Source organism: Phoenix dactylifera, chromosome 9, assembly GCF_051530095.1.
Source record: "Phoenix dactylifera cultivar Ajwa chromosome 9, Ajwa_hap1_PhDact_Kaust_v1.1, whole genome shotgun sequence".
NCBI classification, from domain to species: Eukaryota; Viridiplantae; Streptophyta; class Magnoliopsida; order Arecales; family Arecaceae; genus Phoenix; species Phoenix dactylifera.
This window is the reverse complement of record NC_143198.1, coordinates 25,359,178-25,379,851: the sequence shown is the minus strand read 5'-3', so window position 1 is coordinate 25,379,851 and position 20,674 is coordinate 25,359,178. Positions and strand designations below refer to the sequence as shown.

Below are 20,674 nucleotides of genomic sequence, written 5' to 3'. Positions count from 1 at the left end.
GGCAGCGATCCAAGCGCGCACCGCTCTTCGAGGTTTGGTCGGGTGTCAGATTCTAGCGTAGAGCAGCGGGAAGGAAGCCGGTCCCTGGCGGATTATTCCAGAGAGCGAGTGGATACCAGCCCACCCGACTGGCGGTGACGTTCTTTGTTTTCATATAACTCGCAAGGAGGGAGTGCGAAGATGGCAGCCCAGTCCTTGCTGCTGAAAGCGAGAACCCTCGCCGCCTCCCGGGTCTCCGCCCATCTCGCTCGCCGCCGCGTCTCCGCCCTCCGGCCGCCCGTCCGTTCGATGGCCTCCGCCGGCGCCCCTTCCGACGCCTTTCAGAAGATCCAGATCCACCGCGATGACACCGTAAGTCCGCCTCCTCCCTCCTTTCCCTTTTCTCCCCGTCTTCTTCTTCTCTCTCTCCTTCTCGCTTCCGGAGTCCAACTCGAGAACCGCATTCTAATGGGGCCTGTGAGGAGAATTCTAATGAAATTTGCAGTTTTGTTTTGTTTTTTTTTGTTTTTTGTTAATTTTTATGTATATACGCAGATATTTGATGCGTATGTAGTTGGCAAAGAAAATGCGCCGGGAATGGTGGTGGTGCAGGAGTGGTGGGGAGTAGATTTTGAGGTCAAGAACCACGCTTTGCACATTGCTCAAATGGATTCAGGTTTTAGAGCTTTAATTCCAGAGTATGATATCGATTCCAATGGATTGCTTATTTATTTACTGACAAAAGCCTTCGTGCATTACGAACAGTTAAATAGCTTCTTGACTTATTTGAAAGCAAACCTGTTTGCATTCTTCCATTCCATAGTTTGCGTTCTTCATTTTTGACGACGTTGAGGAATTTCTATCAACTTTCTGTTACCTAATCTTGATAAATTTCCTTGCTTTGATCTTGGGTCAGTCTGTATCGTGGAAAGGTTGGTTTGGACGCTGCCGAGGCACAGCACCTGATGGAAGGTCTGGACTGGCAGGGTGCTGTTAAGGACATACGTGCTTCAGTTAATTGGCTTAAGGCACATGGTTCATCGAAGGTGAGTGCACGGAATATCTCTTTTTGTCTGATGATTCGATGGTTTTTGTTACATTGGCTGATGATAGTGCTGTAAGGGTTAAATTTATGTATGTGTTTTGGAAGTTGTCAGCCTGTTAAATAGCCCAATAGATCAGATACGCTAAGGTATCAACAACAGTAAAATTGAACACCTTGTAAGTTCAAACTGCAAATGAAATTGACTGTCAAACCATGCCAGCTAAGTTAGAGAGAGTGACCGTACGGACTTAGAAATTTTAATTATGATGCTTACATGGAGCAAATTTCAGTTCCGAAAATATGACTTTTAAAATACTTAAATGAACAAATTAATTGTGGACCCTTCTTTTTCCCTGATAGATCCAAGTTTCTGTCTTGTATATTGATAATTCGCTTTTTCGGGTGCATCTATTGCAGGGAGCACATAGCCTAATCTCTCTTCGGCTCCTTCCATTTTGTGTATCGAGAAACAAACATTTTGCTCATTTGACCACCACGAATGGACTTCTGAATACACATTATATTGATTATAAGCCTATGAAATATGTAATTTCATTTAAGTATGCATGGGTTGATGAAAGTTGATTCTGCCAGTGCTAAAACCATTTGCTTATAGATTCAAATGATTATGCTCCACTGAATTGGCATGGTTAGTACGTGTAGAGATATTTTGGTCTTTTAATCAATGAATTATATAAATTGGTGTAACGTAATTATTACATTAAAATGTTTTATATTGAAAGCACCAAATTGCTCTTATGTGTATAACCTGTGCCTATTCAAGACACTGAGGCATTCTTCTCCCTTGATAAAGAAAATTTTGAATGCCTTTGCTTGCGCATTTTGACTCTACATCCATCCATGCAGACATAGATACATATATGTGTCTATATGCATATCTATGTGCATGTGTACCACAGTAATTAAAAGAATATTTAGTATTAGTTCCAGCTATAATGTTTTTATCGGCCAGCTTTGATATGGAAATCTCAATTTTTTGTGTATATTTCTTGTATTTTTATCCAAACTCCCCTTCAATGAATGTGGGGAATCACAATCCACATTTGTAATTGTAAGTATTAATATTACAATTCATACTATCCAGATAGGCAGTTCTCAATGTCTTTAGTAAGGGACTTCAGTAATTAGACGTGTTGACACACCAATGTAAGATGCTAAGGCAAGATGCTCGATTATCAACTATATATGTGTAATTTGTATGTTATCTATGCACCCTGAAGTAATGTTAAATTTGTTTATCACAGTTTTTCTTTTTCCTTTTTTAAGAAAATTGAAAATAACATGAGATGATTGAATTGAAAATGCAGCTGTATGTTTTCTCCTTAATTTGATTAGTTTGTTGTATGAGGGCTCATTTGCAAGGATGTAAGGGATTGCTTGTAGGAGAGGCATACAAAAAGTTCTAATGTTACTTTGATCATGGCAAGTTGGTTAAAAGTCTCTTTTTTGTTTTACTTTGATCATAGTATATTTTATTTTTATTCAGTTGAGTGAAGATGTTGCAAGATTAAAGAATTTGCAGGTTCCTTGCAGGTTTTTCAAGGCTTGCCACTTACATGCAGAGTTAGTGTTGTTGCTTTAATTCCACCACCACCCATTCTTATCGCAATAATTGATGGATCTTTTAAAAATACAATTAGATATATCATTTTTTCTTATGTATCAATCTTTCCCCTTATGTCATTCGTTTGAGATGATCATATAATAGAAGGGAATATTGTTAGTTGAAGATCCTATATTAGAGTGGGTATACGGAGAGAAAGCAAAGTAATTTACGTTAAGTCTGCTAATTTTTATTTTATCTGTAGTGCTGGTTTTGATGTCCCATATTGAGTAGCATTAGTGTGTAAGGTACTATTTTAGATCAATTGAGCATGGAAGTCCTAAAGTTACATCTTCTAACTGTGGAAAGTTTTAGATGTATATTTATATGGGACTCCATGGGTATCCAAGATTTGTATATTTTTTTTAAAAAAATTGGGTACCTATTTGCAAGATTAATTATTTAGTTTAAAGAGTCCTAATTGACTCAAATTACAAAATATGGGGAGGCCTACTAGGCTTGTCGGATAGAGGGTTTGAGTAGCTAGGAGTCTGACATTCTATTTTGACAAAGGAAAAAAAAGAATAAAGAAAAACAGCCAGGTTTGACTGCCCTTCATCTCCTATAGACCTCTCGTATTCTCTTGATTAATCTCTCCTTCTCGCTGTCCTTCTCATCTCTTCTTTTTTCTTTACTTTCTTCCAGTTGCTATATACTCTTATACTGGTGCAATTTTAACTTCCTTGCCATTTTTTTCAAATTCTGGACTTAATTTCATATATCATATGAATCAAGGAATTAGGGTCTTTCTATTTCTTTTTAAGTTCTAAACTTAATTTTAGGGATCATAAATCTTCGTTCACCCTTTCAGTGTTGCTTTGATAAATCTATTAAGGAATTCAGTTGTTCTGCAGTTAAAATGATGCTTTTGCATATATCATCCCTGTAAACTAAGGTTAAAACTTCTTTCTGAAGGATTCTAAACTTAATTCATTATGAACCTTCCCAAAATTTATATAAATTTGAGTTCTAGTTTCCTGACTTCCTTTGGACTCTCAAAATTGTTTTGTAGGTTTAGAAGTCTTCTTGGTTGTGAATAGAAATCAAATAGAGCCCTTATTTCTTGTAGTAGCAATTACAAGAGAGGAAGGTGATTTCTTCATTCAGACCCTACTTTTCCCTAGTTTGACATCCCATCCATGCATATGCGGGCCATCCCAGTTGATCTTACAATCATTTTGACAGTCCTTCTCTGTCACTCTTTTCTGTTCATTAAGATCGTTTCATTTATCTCCCTTTGTTTCTCTTTTTTCCCTTCGTCATATTACCAAATGAGAAATTAAGCATCAAGACCTTTCTCAAAATACCAAAGACCAAGAAGATCTTTGGGCTGGTCGCATTGATTTGATCTATCAACAATGATTTGAAGTCATTGAAAGCTGTGAGCAGATAACCACGACACCATCAGGCATTTAAAACCTCCCTGAGGCTGAAGCGCAAATCAAGTTGAAGAGGATCAATGACCGCCGCATGAAGCGATCTCACTTGAAGCTTCGCTATATGAAGAGCGCATGGTTGGAGAATAACATGTTCATTCCATTAAAAGATCGAATCTTTCACTCCAATATTGAAAGATCAAATCTTTGACTATCAACAATTTGGGCAACTAACACCAGATCTGATTGTTGTTCATCCACTAGATAGACAGTTCGAGAGAAGATTGACTTATTCTACAATCAAAGTTGACATCCAAGGATATGATGGCCCATTCCATGCAAGATTTTTAGAGTATTAACCATGTGAAGAGAACAAGAACATCTATATTTGAAAATGAGCGAGAGAGAGAGAGAGAGAGAGAGAGAGAGAGAGAGAGAGAGAGAGTACCAAATAACACATCAGTTAAGGTGACTGGTAATATGTACTTGAAAATTTCTTTGACAATCGATGTCATTATTCTATTTAAGTTTTAGCTGCTTGTTTTCTTATTGCATGTCTTCTCTTGATATCCTCCAAGAGCTAATAAACTTTTTGCTTACTGTTTCTTTTAAGAATAAAAAATTAATCAAAGCATAATGAACAAGTTATGATTTATTTTGTTAATCATTATGCAAAGATGTTAGTTAAAATTAAATAATTACCTGACCACATAATTATCTCATAAATTCATTCAAATATTTCACCATGATAGAGCATGTAAGAGGCCAGTTAATAATTTTGAAATTATTGGTTTCGATGGAAGGTTTTAAGTTCCAACCCATGACAGGCCAGTACTAGCATTGGCACTAGGGCAAGACAGCACTCATTATATTCTTTTTATTTAATTTCTAAATGAAAGGAGACATTAGTTTATATTTTATTTTTTTATTTTTCATTTTTTGAGTATGGCTTGAGTCTTGACACATGCATACCATGCCTGTGCTAGCAACACCTAAATCCTTGCTTCTATATCTTATTTATGTCATGATGATATTAGTCAGTGTGGTCTATAATGTATGTGCGGTGTTCGCCTTTCTTTGTATTCAGACTTTAGCTTCCTATTTCAGAGTTGGTGGATATCACATTGGCTTTGTCATGCAATAGAGAATGCAAATTCTGTTCTTGTTTTATATAATGCATTATTGATCTGTGTCACTTCTCTTTCTATTTGCTGGTTTGGATAGAAATGTGAAGAAAAATTAACACTTGAACCTATTAGAAGGAAAATGAATGGTTTTCACTTTAAATGGGATCTAGTTGAGGGTTTTCTCATTCTTAGCTTACCATTTCTTCTGTTGCATAGGTTGGTGTAACTGGATTTTGTATGGGGGGTGCTTTATCCATTGCAAGTGCAGTTCTGGTCCCTGAAGTTGATGCTGTTGTTGCCTTCTATGGAGTTCCTTCATCAGAACTTGCTGATCCATCTCAGGCAAAGGCTCCTGTGCAGGCTCACTTTGGGGAGCTTGATAACTATGTTGGATTTTCTGACATCAGTGTATTGTCCTCCTTCACCCACTTGAGCTTTTTATATGTCTGTTTTTGAGTTACAAATTTGTGCTTTCTTTATCTGATGAACAATTATATTCTTTTAACTGAATCATTGGAAGAAACTTTACATGCATTATTCGAAGTGTCATCTGATCAGTTTCATTTAATTTTCTCATAGCACAAGTAAATACGAACATTGATTCCGGCAATTAATCATCTTTTATACTCTTATGAATAAGCTTCATGACATTTAGTAGATTTTAACAGATAAATTTAATCAGCATTAATATCTTTGTGTGGCACTGCATTATGATCATTTCCTCATATGGTCATAGTTGGGTCAACTCAAGTTTCTGTTCTTCCATATAAAAACTAAAGAAGTCAGGAGAATGAAACATTTAAGTTTATAAGGTAGAGGTGTAGTACGAGATTTCAGATTTTGATGCTCCCAGTGAAAATGGAGACAGCATAGGACATACTCATACGCTAACATTTATACACTATATTTATATTCTAAACAATTTATCTCTGAATTAAGGATAACTTGAATAAAGCAAGCACTGTATCACACTTTTAAAAGTAGGCATGCTTGTCATTTTCTAAGGCTGATGGTAGATTTTTATATGTTTTACCGATAATTTACATCCATGTTGAAAACTTACATGTGGTGAACAAGAATCAGTGTTCATGAATTATTGGACTTCAACCTTGGATTTGCCATGCCCACTGTTCTTCCAGATCCATGTTATCCACCTTAGCTCTAATATTCAGCAATTCTTTGTGTGCATTCAGTAAAACACATAATTTAAGATGTTTATGGTGGTTTCTTTTGGTCTACTTGTTTTAGTGACTGTTAGAGCTCATTATAGTTGAAAACTCAGTGCTAAAAAAATATTAGCCAGTTCTAACATTTTAAAGTGCATTTTGGTCGTTATGATCAACAACCATGGTATAAATTAGATGGTAGCATCATTTGTTTGGAAGTAATTAGGGCATGGCTTATTTTTCACTTTGCTAGAAGAATAATAAATTATAGAATATGTTTCATCAGAATAAGAATTATATTTGATGATCTGAGGCATTGTTCTGACGCACCTGCACTCTTTCCTTCTTTTCAGTTTGTACATGGTTCTGATCCTTATTCATATTTGCAGTATCAGTTTGTCATGCTTGTAGCATCAGCCATGCTTTGTAAATACAAGAAAATTGTTTGTATTGTTGACGCATAAAAGTTATCTGAATGCTTGACATAGGTTAATCCTTGATTTAATTTCAGGCAGCAAAATCCTTAGAGAAAAAGCTGAAGTCCTCTGGAGTTCCATATGAGGTTCATACCTATCCTGGCTGTGCTCATGCCTTTATGAACACATCGCCTGATGGCATCAAGAGGAGGAAGGGAATGGGAATGGACGATGAGAACCCTGCAGCTGTAGATTTGGCTTGGTCTCGCTTCCGTGCTTGGATGGGTGCTTACTTGCTGTCTCCTTGAGTCCTTCTTCCAGGACTTGTTGACCCAGTCAAAGCTGCTTAATAATTTTGACATCGTGACTCAGTGTTGTTTGTGGTATCCTTGTGGCTGCTCTGTGAATTCCATGTCGTGAACTTGGTCATGCATCAAGTATCTGTCTGAAGTATGACCCTTGTAATTATGTGAATGCCCCTATGTGAATGTACTGCAGATAAATACTTAATTTGCAAGTTTTGGAGTGTGATGTTGCAATGAAAATGATCCAGGTGTTTGTCATAGACGTATGGATTTTGCCTTGTTCAAAGCTTGTGCGGCATCCGGAGTGCCTCTGCATAGGCTAAGCCTTCCCCCGTATGCGAAACCTTCGACGCGGTTGAGTAGGACCTGATAGCATCAAGTAGGATCCGAGCCATGGGTGGCTGCCTCTTCTGGAGTAAGAGGCAATCTATGATGGCGTCAGGAGACTGGGTGAGGGAGACTACAATGGTTCTATATCGGCTGATAAAGGGTTGCCGTGTGGGTTTATGCCTGAGACAGTCCTCCATCCAGTAGACTCTGAATTTGTGACATAGCGCTCATATTTGATTGGATTGGTATATTTCGAATAGCTGATTCGCTATGGAAGTTATTTTGGTGGTAGGCATTTTAACCTGTTTAGGAATGAAAACCTTAGGAGTTGTTCATGGAGAGCTGGTGCTCATATTTGATTGAGTTGGTATCTCGAAATGGCTGACTCATTATAAAAGTTCATTTTAAGAAGCGAAGTGACAATAGGTTTTTTTCAGGTTGGAATTGCAAACGTTTCAGGGTACTACAGAATTCCTCCAAGTACTCTTGATTTATTCTGCCATTAAATACTGTGTGCTGCAAGATTTCATGCTATAATATGTGAGTTGTTTCTTCTCACCAAGGGCTTGGGATGCCGACGTCTTCAGCGAGTCCATGAAGCAGTCTGCAATATACGACACGTCTTCGAGAGCTTCTCATGGGGGGGGGGGGGGGGGGGACACGTCTTGAAGAGCATTATGGTTGTGTGATTAGGTCAGGCCTGGATGCAACTCATCCAAACTATTGTTCCAATGAATATTCCAAAAATAATCTACATATGGAAGAACATGAGTACTATGTATTAATAAAAATTTGAAAAATTCTAGCTTGTGCACTTCATATTTTCTTCTCGCATGTCAATTTATCACACACCTCACCTTTTAGATTCAGATATAAACTGTAGGACAATGTTGAAGAGTGTTTTACACAACCCACAAGCTTAACATATCCATCAATAAATAATACCAGGGTCCGATACCATCTAGAAACCCCAACATACTTTTTTCTAGCAGATGCCCAAGGAGGCTGTCTAGAGATGTTCTATTAATTAGGAACGATCGAAAGGACCTTCGACCCATGCCTTTGATCTAATTATCACATGGTTAATCCCTCATATAAACAAGTTAATTGTCTCCAATCGGATCCAGCAGCTAATTTAAGCTTCCCTTGCAGCTCGATTCAGATATCCTAATGTTCTCATCATCACCTTTTCTACCAAAAATTTTACATATTTGACATCCTTTTCCAAGAGGTGACTGATAATACTAGCATCATTATTTTATACCATTACATAATAACAGTTACAAAAGACAAGCTTAGGGCTTAAATTCGAAGAGTATTATGACCTTATAAAGTTCATCTCAAAGTAGCAGGATCTGTCATCAAGCAATAAAATGCTGCAGGAAGATACTGATTCTTGGATCATTTACAACGATAAGCTCATCATTAAACTCCTCAAACCACGCAGAAACTGTAGGAAGAGACTTCAATCATTGTCCTCAAGAACACTCCGACGCCTTTGAATCTGATGAGGCAGAGCAAAAGTGAATCATTATATCCCAAACTTTATAGGTATGGTTATTTCATATGGATAGGGGTAGAGAAGACACAGTAATGGTATGTGCTATTAGGGACATCCAATAGCTCAATTTTTACCATGTCAAATGGTGGAGCAGAAAAGTCAAGGTCGGCTACTTACTGTAACTTTAGTCTGTTTGCTTGCTTGGTTGTTAATCTGCTCAAGCAGTGAGATAAGCCTCTCTTCAGATACCTGCAAACCCAGTATGACAAAAGACATTTAAACATTAAAGTTAAATAAATGATAAGCCCAAAAATTTTAAGTGGATATCAGCCTTCCTCAGACTCGCAAACTGCATTACCTTTTCAGAGATCTGACCCATTTGAGCAGCTCTTAGAAGCACATCTTCTACTCCTCTAGCCTTGTCAGGTTTTACCAAAGCAATACGAGCTACTATTCATACATAGAAGAGCGGTGTTTAATCATCAAAGCTTGGTGGAACTTAGAAAAAAACAAAGAAACCTTTTCTTTTTATTTGTGTGTGTGTGGAAATATGACAGGCATGCTGTTGTCCCAAGTTGGAACTCTCGCCAGCACAAACGCTGAGAAGAGGGAAACGAGGTACTATGACATGTAATACTGTGATGACATAAAAATGAATGTAAAACAGGCTTGTGGAAAAAGTGCAAAACGACATTCTCACAAATGTCAGAAGCATGTGTGGTACCACCTGGCATGTTTCATGAATATCACTTTAAAGGTTGTCTGATTGCCTTTCTTTGTATATATGCATCTATTTAGCAACCTAGAGTACGGAAATACTATCCTCTCTCTACCCCTTATTTCCTGATTAATATGCAATAATCAAGAATTAGATACTCAATTCTCCACTCCTGCATTCCCATTTCAAGAAATAGAAATCATGAACCTCTTCTGACTTTCTCCCTTCCTATCATAATTTAAGCCTCTAAATTGTTCTCCTCCTCTTTAATGTTTGATCCTGTTTTAGTAAACTAAATTCATAACAGAAAATATATGGTCACTTTTTGGGATGCTCAACCGACATCCTTCTAGTGCAACACATGCCCCATCCATGTGGTTCCGGCATGCCAGTGAAACTGCAAAAGAAGTAGCTTTATGTTCCAATAATGGGTAAATAATCCTTGATTCTTAAATAACTTCCTCCACCTTACCACAACCTTACCTTTTCAAACCTACATTGCAAAATGAGCATTTCCATGTTGTAATAGTGAGATATAGATATATGGATAGATAGATAGATAGACATATTGTTCATTTCAAAGAAGTGGTTCTCCCGAAAAGTGATCATGTTTTTACAGTTTCTATACCTTAAGAAAATCATATTAACTTCCACCTGCATGACACAACATGGCAAACTTGTAATCGCAGGATAACATATTATTGCAGGATATACTTTTACAGTAACATTAGCAGTCCTAGTCCAAAAATATAAGCTTCAGTTCAAGATCTTACGCCTTTCTCTTGCTTCAGAAGACAATATCTGACTAAGCATCAACTGTCTACGTTCTTCTGCTTCCCTGAATCAGAATTTAATGACAGTTAATTCTGTAAGATTAGCACCGTAAGTTATTTAAAGAACAACCTACCTCTTGGCATCTTCTTGTGCATTCTGCTGCTCTGCATTCTGCTGACTACCCTGATTCAAAAGATGCCATGCACCAGAGGATATTAGAAAACTGAAGAAGTAATTTTACCGTATTCATTTATAATTAATGGGCTGACTTACCATGCCATGTTGTGCCATCAATTCTTGCATCCTCCTTTGCCTAATGGCTTGTCGCTCTGGATCATCCTATTAAAATATAATAAATCAATTTTTCACTTCAAAACCCTATCAATAACAGAGACCTAAAAATTTGCATTCAATCTTATTCCTTGTAATAAACTGTTTCATTCCATGTTCAGTTTAGGTCTTGATCAGTTTGCATAAATCTATGTATTATTATTAATACTTGAAGGAACATCATATATGTAATAATTTATAGGTAAGGACAATGCAAAATTTTTAAAACAGGATTACAGAAGGAAAAAATTCAAAAGATCAAAGAGATGCAGGTCTTTAATTAGGTAAATCTCTCTGTCCATCCGAGCAGCTTTTCTCTTCCTCTTACAGGAAGCATAGACCCAATGAAATTCATCTTGTAAAATGCCCCATTTGTAGGAATGCCCAAATCCAAAAAGATTGTTAAAGGATATGCATGATACATTCCTAAATGGTTCTGCTCTCCACATTGGGCCTCTATTTCTTGATAGGAAAAAGGATAAGTAGGACTATCTATTGATTGTTTAGAAGTCTCTAAAATAATTAATTTACCTCCAGAAAATCACCTGGCCTTTCCAATGTTCGTTTTGAGGTTAACTCATTCACAAAACTCCAGGCTTAGGTGTGGATTAATCTAAGTAATGGATTATTCAACAAACAGTGGATACCCTCTCATGGAATAACTGTAAAAAGGTGGACCAGCAGACCAAACTCTCCTGCAAAGCTCATGTTGAATGAAGATGTTCATAATAAAACATCAATTTGGACTACATGCACAAGTGGAGGCTGTTGCGGATGGAAAGTGCATTGGCAAAACTAACCACCTAAAAAGGTTTAGTAACTTTCTTGTATCCTGATATGGTGTATTATCATTGTTGACAAGATCTCTCAATCCATGATCTGGATAAAAATGGCCCTGAAAAAATCTGGATCTCATATTTGTATAAGGATCATAAGATCTAGATTCATCTTATGGATCATACAATCCCTTGGGCCATAAGATCCAATTTGATCAAGTTATTTACACATTAAATGCCAAATCCATTTTATATCATTAATTTGAGAACAAAGATTTTAGAATTGCTTATTTCATCATTAATAATCCTCGAGCAAATAGAATTAGAAAACTCCATCAGGTTTTCAACATCTGAAATTGTAAATAAGACACTGGTATCGATCCAGCATTTCTCACATTCATTTTTGAATATGAACACTTAACGAAAATTAATGAATTTAGAGTTTAAAACCTGTTTTAGTTTTGCAAATGCATAGACAAAATTATCTTTATGTTTCTCACCTTTTCTCGCCTAGTTCAACCTTGTCTTAAGATAAAACTGAGAAAAACATGGGGCAATGTGATTTATTTTATCCTTCATTGTACGTACACCTAAGATTCAACAGTTGCTTGATAAATTGAATGGAAGCCTAATACTATAAGTTCTGTTCTCATCGGAGGTTACTCACAAAAAAAGAAAATCCTTACTCAAAAAGGCTTTGAATAATATATTGGTTAAGAGTGAGCTAATTACACTAATTATAGCTTAAAAGAATACAGAGCAAACACTAAGTACACAAATAAGCCAAAACAGATATGAAAGAATGATCAAACATACTAAAAGGGAAAAAAATAATAAAGGCATTGGCCATGATGGTTTCAATCAATTCAGTGACAGAATCAGAACCGCTCAACTGCCGAAATTGATAGAAACTATACAAAATCATAAACTAGGGCTATTTCAACTCCACTTTAGCTGAAAGCAATTCATTCCAGTGGCATATATTAGTGGTTCTTATAGAGGTGGTATTCTGGCTGGCAATGCTAATGTACATGATAACCTTTTCACATCATACAAGCTTCCATATTCAACAGACTCATAGTGTTTCTCGTCTCTAAAAAAATATTTGAATAGATATAGAGAGAGGAAAAGTGCATTTATCTATCACCTTCCCCTAAACCCCACCCGCCCAATCCCCAACCCAACACACACAGACAGAGGAAAAAGGCACACTCACTGCATACAAAGAAATGATACTATATCCAACAACATAATACAAGTGCCTAATGCAGAAGCCTATTTTTCCCTCCAGTGTTAAGCAAACTTGCTCAACTATATTTGCAGATTGTTCTCGAGAGAAAATGATCGCAGATTCATTTCATTACACATGTACCATAATCTCACCAGAAGTCTTTCCTTGCTCAAACATCAATTAGATAGAAAAAATGTTCTTTTAACTACTCAAATCTCCCACTAAGAAAATTGACTTTGATTCAACAGTTCCATCAACCCTACTTTCTTTTTATTTCAGGATCTTCAGCTCGATCTGAAAGAAACAAAACTTTACACCATCACTTGCGCCCGAATTTCTACATTCAAAACTAGACTTCCAAGTCAGCTGAAATCATCCTTGACCCTAAACAACAAGACCGAAGAGGTTCAGAACTATCAGAATCACAAACCATTTCTTCCGGCTCTGCTCTTTCTGACCACCAAAATTGTACAAGTAGAGAGAATAAAAATCGTTCTCACAGGTTCAAATATCTGGATGTAACTGAGTATCAGGCATTCCAAGTGCAATATCTAAGATATAATAAATAATAAGAAAAAAAAAAAAGCGAACAGACAAAGCCCTAACCAGCAGATCAAACGTTCGGATTCAAACAGATAAGAGGATTTTGGGGGAAAAGGAAGAAGACGGGAACGTGGATACCATCGAGAGATTAGACGTTAAAAGATCGAGCTCCCTCCGCCTCGATCTCGCGACGGCTATTCGTCGTTCGTAGCTCCGACGCTACCGCTGCGCTGCCCACTTCGCCTTGTCCTTGTCCAGGACAAAAGCGCCGATGCTCTCAGCTTTTATTTAATTTTTACCCGGAAGTACATGCTCAATCTTGGGCTTGGGTTCGGGACTTAGGCCCAGTACCAATACGTTGAAGTCTCCGAACTTGTTGCATGAGGCTGACTTGGGAGTCCAAGTACGCTAAACTTTTTCGTCGGCCAGATTTCCATCGGGTTTGCCCAGATAAGCCCATCGACAAGCTTTCTCGGGGCAAAGTGAGAAGCCAAAAGTGAGTGCAAACAAGCTGTTACATGCTTGAGCTCGGCTTGAAGCTTTAGAAAGTTTGCTTGAATCTATCTCGAGCTCAAGTCGAGCCCGGAAGAGTCGGCTCAAGCTTTAGACAGCGTGCACTTGACACGTTTTGTAGGTTTAGTTTCAGGGACTGATGGGGATGCCGCCATCGAGGTCATGGAAAGAAGTGCGCGGAAGATTGGATTGAACGTGGAAAAGGAAATAGGAGATTGATAGAAAGATCAAAACGGTGAATTCTAGACAATGGGGAGAGGATAAGGAGAGGAACTATTACAATTGTGTTCTAATATGGCCAAATCATTATTAATTAGGATCTCCTTAAAATTTTATTTTAATAAAGCTTAAACCGCCATTAAAAGTTTTGCGATCAAGTTGGACACTATTCCTAGCACATGTGGCCGAGTCAAGAAAGAAGAAGACCCCATTTGGCAGAGCTTTGGTGGTCTTGAAAGTACCTTCTGACCCTCTAAAATTACTTAGAATAGAAATGTTTGGTAAAAAAATCGAAAATCTGTTTCAATTTGGCAAAAAATCTAAAACAACTTCTTTAAAGAAGCTCCAGAATAAAACTTTTTTTTTTGCTAAAACAGAAATATCATACATAACGTGTACGAATACAGCCAAAAAAAAATCAAAAAGTAGCACATCACGGAGAGCTGTAGGCAGCTCCGTCTCACCCTCCCATAGGTGGTTCTTCGAATGGTTAGCAACAAAAGATTCTACCTAGTCCGCCACCCTATTAGTCTCTCGAAACATGTGCTTCATTTGGAGCACCAATCCATCATGAACCATAGCCCGGATATCTCTCAAAAGCGGGTGGTAATCGCCGACTCCATCTAAAACTTGCAGAATCCACCCAATCATCGTCGCCGAGTCGCCCTCTAGGAGGACGTCTCTCCCCTGCAAGGCACGCCGAACATAACATGGGCCATACTAAGCTGCTCTCAGCTCTGCTCATTTTTAGCATGCATCGAAAAACTGTTTTGATTTATAATTTTTTTATACCAAAATATCCATGATAAAAATATTATAATTATAAAAAATGTCGCTTTACATTACAGAAATCTACAGGAGTCACAACAAAAGAAACAAAGAACCCTAAATGTCTCTTAAATTCTTAATATATAATAATAATTATTATAATATTTTTATCTTTATTATTATATTATACTATAGATATATTATTATATTATATTATATTATATCATAATATATTGATATGGTATGTTAGGACCGATGATGATTTTGGAAGGACGAGGCATTTTCCTTTCTCCTTTCCATGGTTCCTAACTTCCTATATAAGTAACTAGATCTTTTGCTCTCCTTTCTCCCATCACAGTAGCACGGTCCATCTCGCTCAATCTCAGAAGAAAATTGAAAGGCAGCGGCGCTCCGATTGAGCCCCACCCCACCCCACGATGGAGTGCAAAAGCGACGACAGGCTCGCCAACCGTAGGTACGCTCCCGAGAAGGCCCTAACCCTAATCCCAACCCCTGATCAAGATCAAGAAGGCGACGGGGAGGGGAAGAAGGCCGAGGCCGAGGCCGATGCCGACGCTGATGGCACCATCGACCTCCTTCTCGAGGAGATCCTAGTCCTTCGGGCCGAGAATCGGCAAATCCAGCTCCAGCTCGACAACGCCCGCAACCAGCTCCCCCGCTTCAGGGCGGACGACCGCTCCCTCCGGGCACAGGTCCAGGGGCTGGAGAAGAAGATCGAGATCCTGGCGGAGCGGGAGGAGGAGCTGCAGCAGGTCGTTAAGGCCCTCGAGGAGACCAAGACTCGACTGGAAGTGAAGCTCGCTGGATTCCGGTCACAGATCTACAGGCATCTTGAGATCCAAGGCGAGCATGATGCTGCTGTTGCAGCGATGGCGAGGGGTATGAAGGTTTCTTGGGTGGCGGCAGCTGTGGCGTCTGCCGTGGCTGTGGCGGTCTCTCTTCGCAACGTCAGGCAGAGGTAAAGCGGAGAACGAGAGTTATGAATTCTTGAGTGCCTTCTGATCATGAGGATTTCAGCTTGCTACTTTCTTTTCTTGATCGCCATTCTGTCGAGAGTTTAAGGTTTGCAGATTTACTACTGCCTAAAGGTTGGATATATAAATACATACACAAAACAGTTTGATATCTTTCATTGAAGCTTTATTCTTAGTATGATATATAGATGGAGAGAGGGAGGCAAAACAGTTCTTGCCAGGTATTATCAGTTGTTTTTGGTGTTTTTGCTGCTGATAAGAAAAAATGCAGCCAAACTTTTGTGGCAAAACAGTTCTTGGGTTCAGTTTCGATACGTCAATCTTTTGATGACTATGATTTCTTTTAAAATCTTGAATGGAAATGCATGGAAGAAGAGGAATGATATTCTTGATTAGGTCTTTAATTATGGTACAGTTCTTTTGCTTTACAGCTTCATGAATGCATGGTTGGTAACTCATTGAATTGTATCCTTGGAATCTTTGCATGGTGATTGGTAGGTTCTTGGTTGACGAGTAATGCATTGGCAGTGGTGTCTGCTGGGGTGGCGGCTTTGGTCAAAACAGAGACGACGGATGGTGGGAACCATGGATGATTTTGGTTTTAAAAAATTGACAATCAGAGAGTGAGAATCAGATTTTATTTTTTTTTTTAAGTTTTCACAATTTCTGAAAATTAAGAAAGGATTTTTAAGAAGAAACTGAAAATGAAAACTAGGTTATTATGCCTCAACATCAATGTTTTTAAAAATAAAAATTGAAATGTGGAAACTAGTGGTGATGGCAAATGGGCTTTAGAGTTTCATATCACTGGAATGTAACATGGAATGTGTAAGTAGGGGCTTGTTTCCAGCATAGTGGAATTATAAATTTACTTTGAAGGTATTTTAAAGGCAGGCTCTCTCCATGATGACTTTTCTAGCAATTATAATAAGCTTTGCATGCCTGATCCGTCATAATGCTGTCCAAACACCAAAATTTATTCTTACTTCGCTTAGAGAGATAAAGTGGAAACATGGGACGTTTTGTATTTTGTCTTTCATTCTCATATTTAGAATGTACCCTTTGGTTATCCAAAGCATCCAGGTATTCCTCATTTACCTGCCATTAAAATCTTCAGGGAAAATCCTTGAGCAACTGATCAAGAAGTCACTCAGCAGCTGCAGTGTGTCGTCATTCCTCCCTTTGAGCTAGGAAGGTGAGGTGTGCGCTAAGGGATTGGTGCAAGGCACCTACGTGAATATTTTGAATGATTTTTCTGAATTACTGTAGCATTGCTCAATCTCGAGGATCTCAATAGGAGAGAAAAGTAGGCTATAGGACTCCGAGTGTTGGTCCCCGTAACTACGAGATAACTCTCCACGGTATGCTGTTTGCACTATAAAGGGCTCGTTTGGTTCGCGGGAAAAGAAAGAGGGAAAGTGTGGTCAACGGAAAAGTAATGATATGCCTCTTGTTTGGTTGGAGTTTTCAAAGGAGAGAGAAGAAAAAGTTGTATTCCCATAGGAATGTGATTCCCACATTTTATGGGAAAGTCTTTCCCATGAGAAACATGGAAAAGTAACTTTTCCATGAGGCGGGAATCACTCCATTTTTACTTTTTCCCAAAAAGTCTCTTCAGCATTAAAGAAGCATTAAAGAGGCATTAAAAACCTAATTTTTATTAAGGGCATAATAGGAATTATATATAACTTTCCTAGGAAAGTGGATGGCCAATCAAACATAAGCACCTTGGAAATTTGTCACTTTCCCATGGTCAACCAAACATGCCAAAAGTACTTTCCTAGGCATTCTCTTCCTAGGAATTTGTTTCCCAGGAATCATGTTCCTAGGAAGGAAAATGCTTCCTGCGAACCAAACGAGCCCAAAGTGTTGTGCAGCACTTAACGACTGCTATTAAGAGATGAATAGCCATCAAACAAATGTACAAAAGTGCTGCATGTATAGCTTATAAGATTGTTTTATTGGATGACTGTCCATCTTTTGATAACAACCATACGATGCAAACCATGCATGCACTATAAAAGATCTATGCTTGTACTCCACAGCCCAAAAACCATACCATACTTCTATTTTCTTTTTATATATATATATATATATATATATATATATATATATTAAGAGCCCAGCTTATTATCATGCTATGTCAATAAATCTCATGTTATGAGTGGTGGTGACCAGTGACCTCTTTCTCTTGTAAGCTCCCCATATTCCAGCAAGAACTTGATGTCATTCATGTTGGGGTCTTCGACTGCCAGATCGATTGCAAAGAACTCCCCTTTGCTCTTCCTCGTAATGCCACATGTCTTCCTTATTCTCTCTCCACTATTCCTTAGGTCGATGATGAAAATATAGGTGGATGCGATCTTTGTGCAAGCAAGGGCAGCAACATCATCGCCATCAATGCACTTATCAGGAGCGTCATCGTCATGTATTTTAACACCACCTCCGTTTCTTGCACCTACTCAAGCTATAATTTAGCTCCTTCATGAATATTGCTGTCCTTCTTTGCGACCTCTTCTCCATCCTCCTCCATATCTACTACTTTGACTATCTTGCCTTCGACTGCATCTATATTTGGGCTGTTGATAGTGCATACTTATATCAGCATCTCGTGCTTCATCTTCAACCCCATCACCCTCATCTCCACCACCATTTGATGAGATGCCATCTTAGTTCATAAGCCCTATTGCTACTTCCCTCCATTTTTTCTTCTTCTTTTTTTTTTTTTATGGTAAAAAGCGGCAATTTATATAGCTCTAACGCGAGTACATCCTGCCACATCACGAGAAAGTAAAAAGTACAAAGAAGAGAGAATGTCTCCTGTGGATGTCCAGAGAAAATCTACGGAATACCAAACAACGAAGGAGGCGACCTAGTCTGCTGCCCTGTTCGCCTTCCGAAACACATGTGCTGCCTGCAAGCCACCCATCTCCTGAGCCAGCCTACGGGCATTTCTAATGAGAGGATGACAATCACCATATCTATCCACACTTCGGATCCAGTCAATCACCACAAAAGAGTCCCTCTCGAGATACACCCTCTCAGCTCTAAGGAACCTCCTCGTATATGACAGCCCTTCCCATGCAGCCCAAAACTCTGCCCCTACAATAGTAAGCCCAAGCGTGCGCCGACCCTCGGCTGCTACTAGCCTGCCAAAGGAGTCTGATCACAAATCCGACACCTCCAGATATACCATCCACCGATATACTACCATCGAAGTTCACTTTGAGATGACCAAGGGGTGGGGACACCCAAGAAACAAGGGCGAACCTGGGCGCTGCAACAACGGAAAGAGTGCCTCAGATGTCCCTCTTTTTTCGATAACTTTCCGTGCTGTGTTGAGCCAACCTCAATTTTGGGCATTGTATATGTTTACGATAATGGTTGGTGGTTATCTAGGGGGCAATTTGGTTAGAATAAGGCTAAATGTGGATTAGGTTGTAAAATATTCCTATATGATTTTGCAAAATTAAAAATGTAGTAATTTTTAATCAAAATTCATTAGAAAAAAAGAGATTATAGTGCTCCTTATGTGCACACGAAAATATTATGAGACTCAAAAATATCGACATGCTAATTTTATAATCAATTGTTGTGTGTATTGCAATAAATTTTAAGTGCTATTTTTAAAAATACAACATGACAAGAAATCGTAGATAATGTGACATTTGCTAAATTTTTCAAAGTTAAAAAAGTAGAAAAAGAACACATCACATGTGACAAATTTTTTAAAATTCTTCAATCAGTAAGGCAATCAGTATTTTTATTATGAGGCCCTAAGAGACTCTTAGCTATAAATACATTTATTATTTTTGTAAGTGAGTTCGTCTTGAGGTTCCAAATTCATGGAGCCACTCCTCACCTTGATGGTTTATGTACTACCCTCAAAGTATCTTGCACTAGGGAGAAGGTTGTACCTAGTGCGCAAACAAAGGATTCCCCTTCGCTTAGAATCCACCACCGGATCACTGAATGCACAACTCTTAAAGCATTCCGAACTCATTTTTCATTCTCATGTATAGATCTCAAAGCGATCAGATGATCCAACGGTCGATTCGTGCTGAGGAAGGGGAATCCTATCGCACGAAAGATACAGTCCGTTTCCCTTGCGGTGATTAAGATATTAGATGATATAACTTGAAATCTACGGTCAAGATTGCCTGATTGCCTCCCGCAAAACGTACGATAAACGATGAATTCAGTTCACCATCGTAATGCCGCCACGGTCAGACGATCATCCACCATCGTAACTTCCTCTATAACTATATCTTTTCCTCTCCTTTCTCCCATCCTTCCCGCTCATTCTTTGACGAAAGAAAGCAGAAAGGCAGCGGCGCTCCGATCGACCCTCACCTTACCCCACGATGGAGAGCAAAGGCGACGACGTATTCTCCAACGCTAGCGACGCTCCCGAGAAGGACCAAACCCTAATCCCAACGCTCAATCAAGATCAAGAAGGCGACGGGGAGGAGAAAAAGACCGAGCCCGAGGCCGATGCCGACTCTGATGGCACGATCGACCTCCTCCTCGACGAGATCCGAGCCCTCAATATCGAGAAACGGGTTCTTGAGCTCCATCTCGGCGACGCCCGCAAGGAGCTCCACCGCAATCGGGAGAACCTCGCCGCCGCCGCTGTCGCCTCCAACGACTTCGAGGCCGAGGCCAACCGCCTGAAGCGCGCCATCAAGGATCTGCAGGCCGAGAAGGCCAACCTCGCCGATGCCAACGCCGTGCTGGAGGCCGAGATCTCCGCCCTCGAGGTTCGGCTCCTCGCCGCCGCAGAGGGGGGGAAGGACTTGGATCTCCTAGCTCTCCGGACGAGGGCCGATCTTCTGAAGATGAAGGTGCGTGGCCTTTCTGAGGATCTGTGGCACTCCATGGACCAGGCGGAGGCGGCCGTGAAGGACCAGGTCGAGATCAGGGAGGCGCGGGAAGATG

The 20,674-nt window shown here is 39.1% G+C and overlaps 2 protein-coding genes across 2 annotated transcripts; one reads left to right on the top strand and one right to left on the bottom strand.

Annotated features, from left to right (window-relative positions):
* Positions 1–42: 42 nt before the first annotated feature.
* On the top strand, positions 43–7,298 carry LOC103709289 (uncharacterized). The gene is made up of 5 exons (XM_026805504.4): positions 43–351; positions 535–677; positions 896–1,025; positions 5,368–5,559; positions 6,829–7,298. Exons 1-5 carry the CDS (start codon positions 181–183, stop codon positions 7,039–7,041), a joined length of 849 nt encoding a protein of 282 aa, XP_026661305.2. The 5' UTR covers positions 43–180; the 3' UTR covers positions 7,042–7,298.
* Positions 7,299–8,600: 1,302 nt separating this feature from the next.
* Positions 8,601–13,537, bottom strand: LOC103709290 (uncharacterized protein C23C4.09c-like). Its single transcript, XM_008794566.6, has 7 exons — positions 13,380–13,537; positions 10,635–10,700; positions 10,495–10,544; positions 10,361–10,425; positions 9,228–9,319; positions 9,047–9,118; positions 8,601–8,872 (listed from the first exon to the last, which is right to left on the bottom strand). Exons 1-7 carry the CDS (start codon positions 13,380–13,382, stop codon positions 8,834–8,836), a joined length of 387 nt encoding a protein of 128 aa, XP_008792788.3. The 5' UTR covers positions 13,383–13,537; the 3' UTR covers positions 8,601–8,833.
* Positions 13,538–20,674: the final 7,137 nt, after the last annotated feature.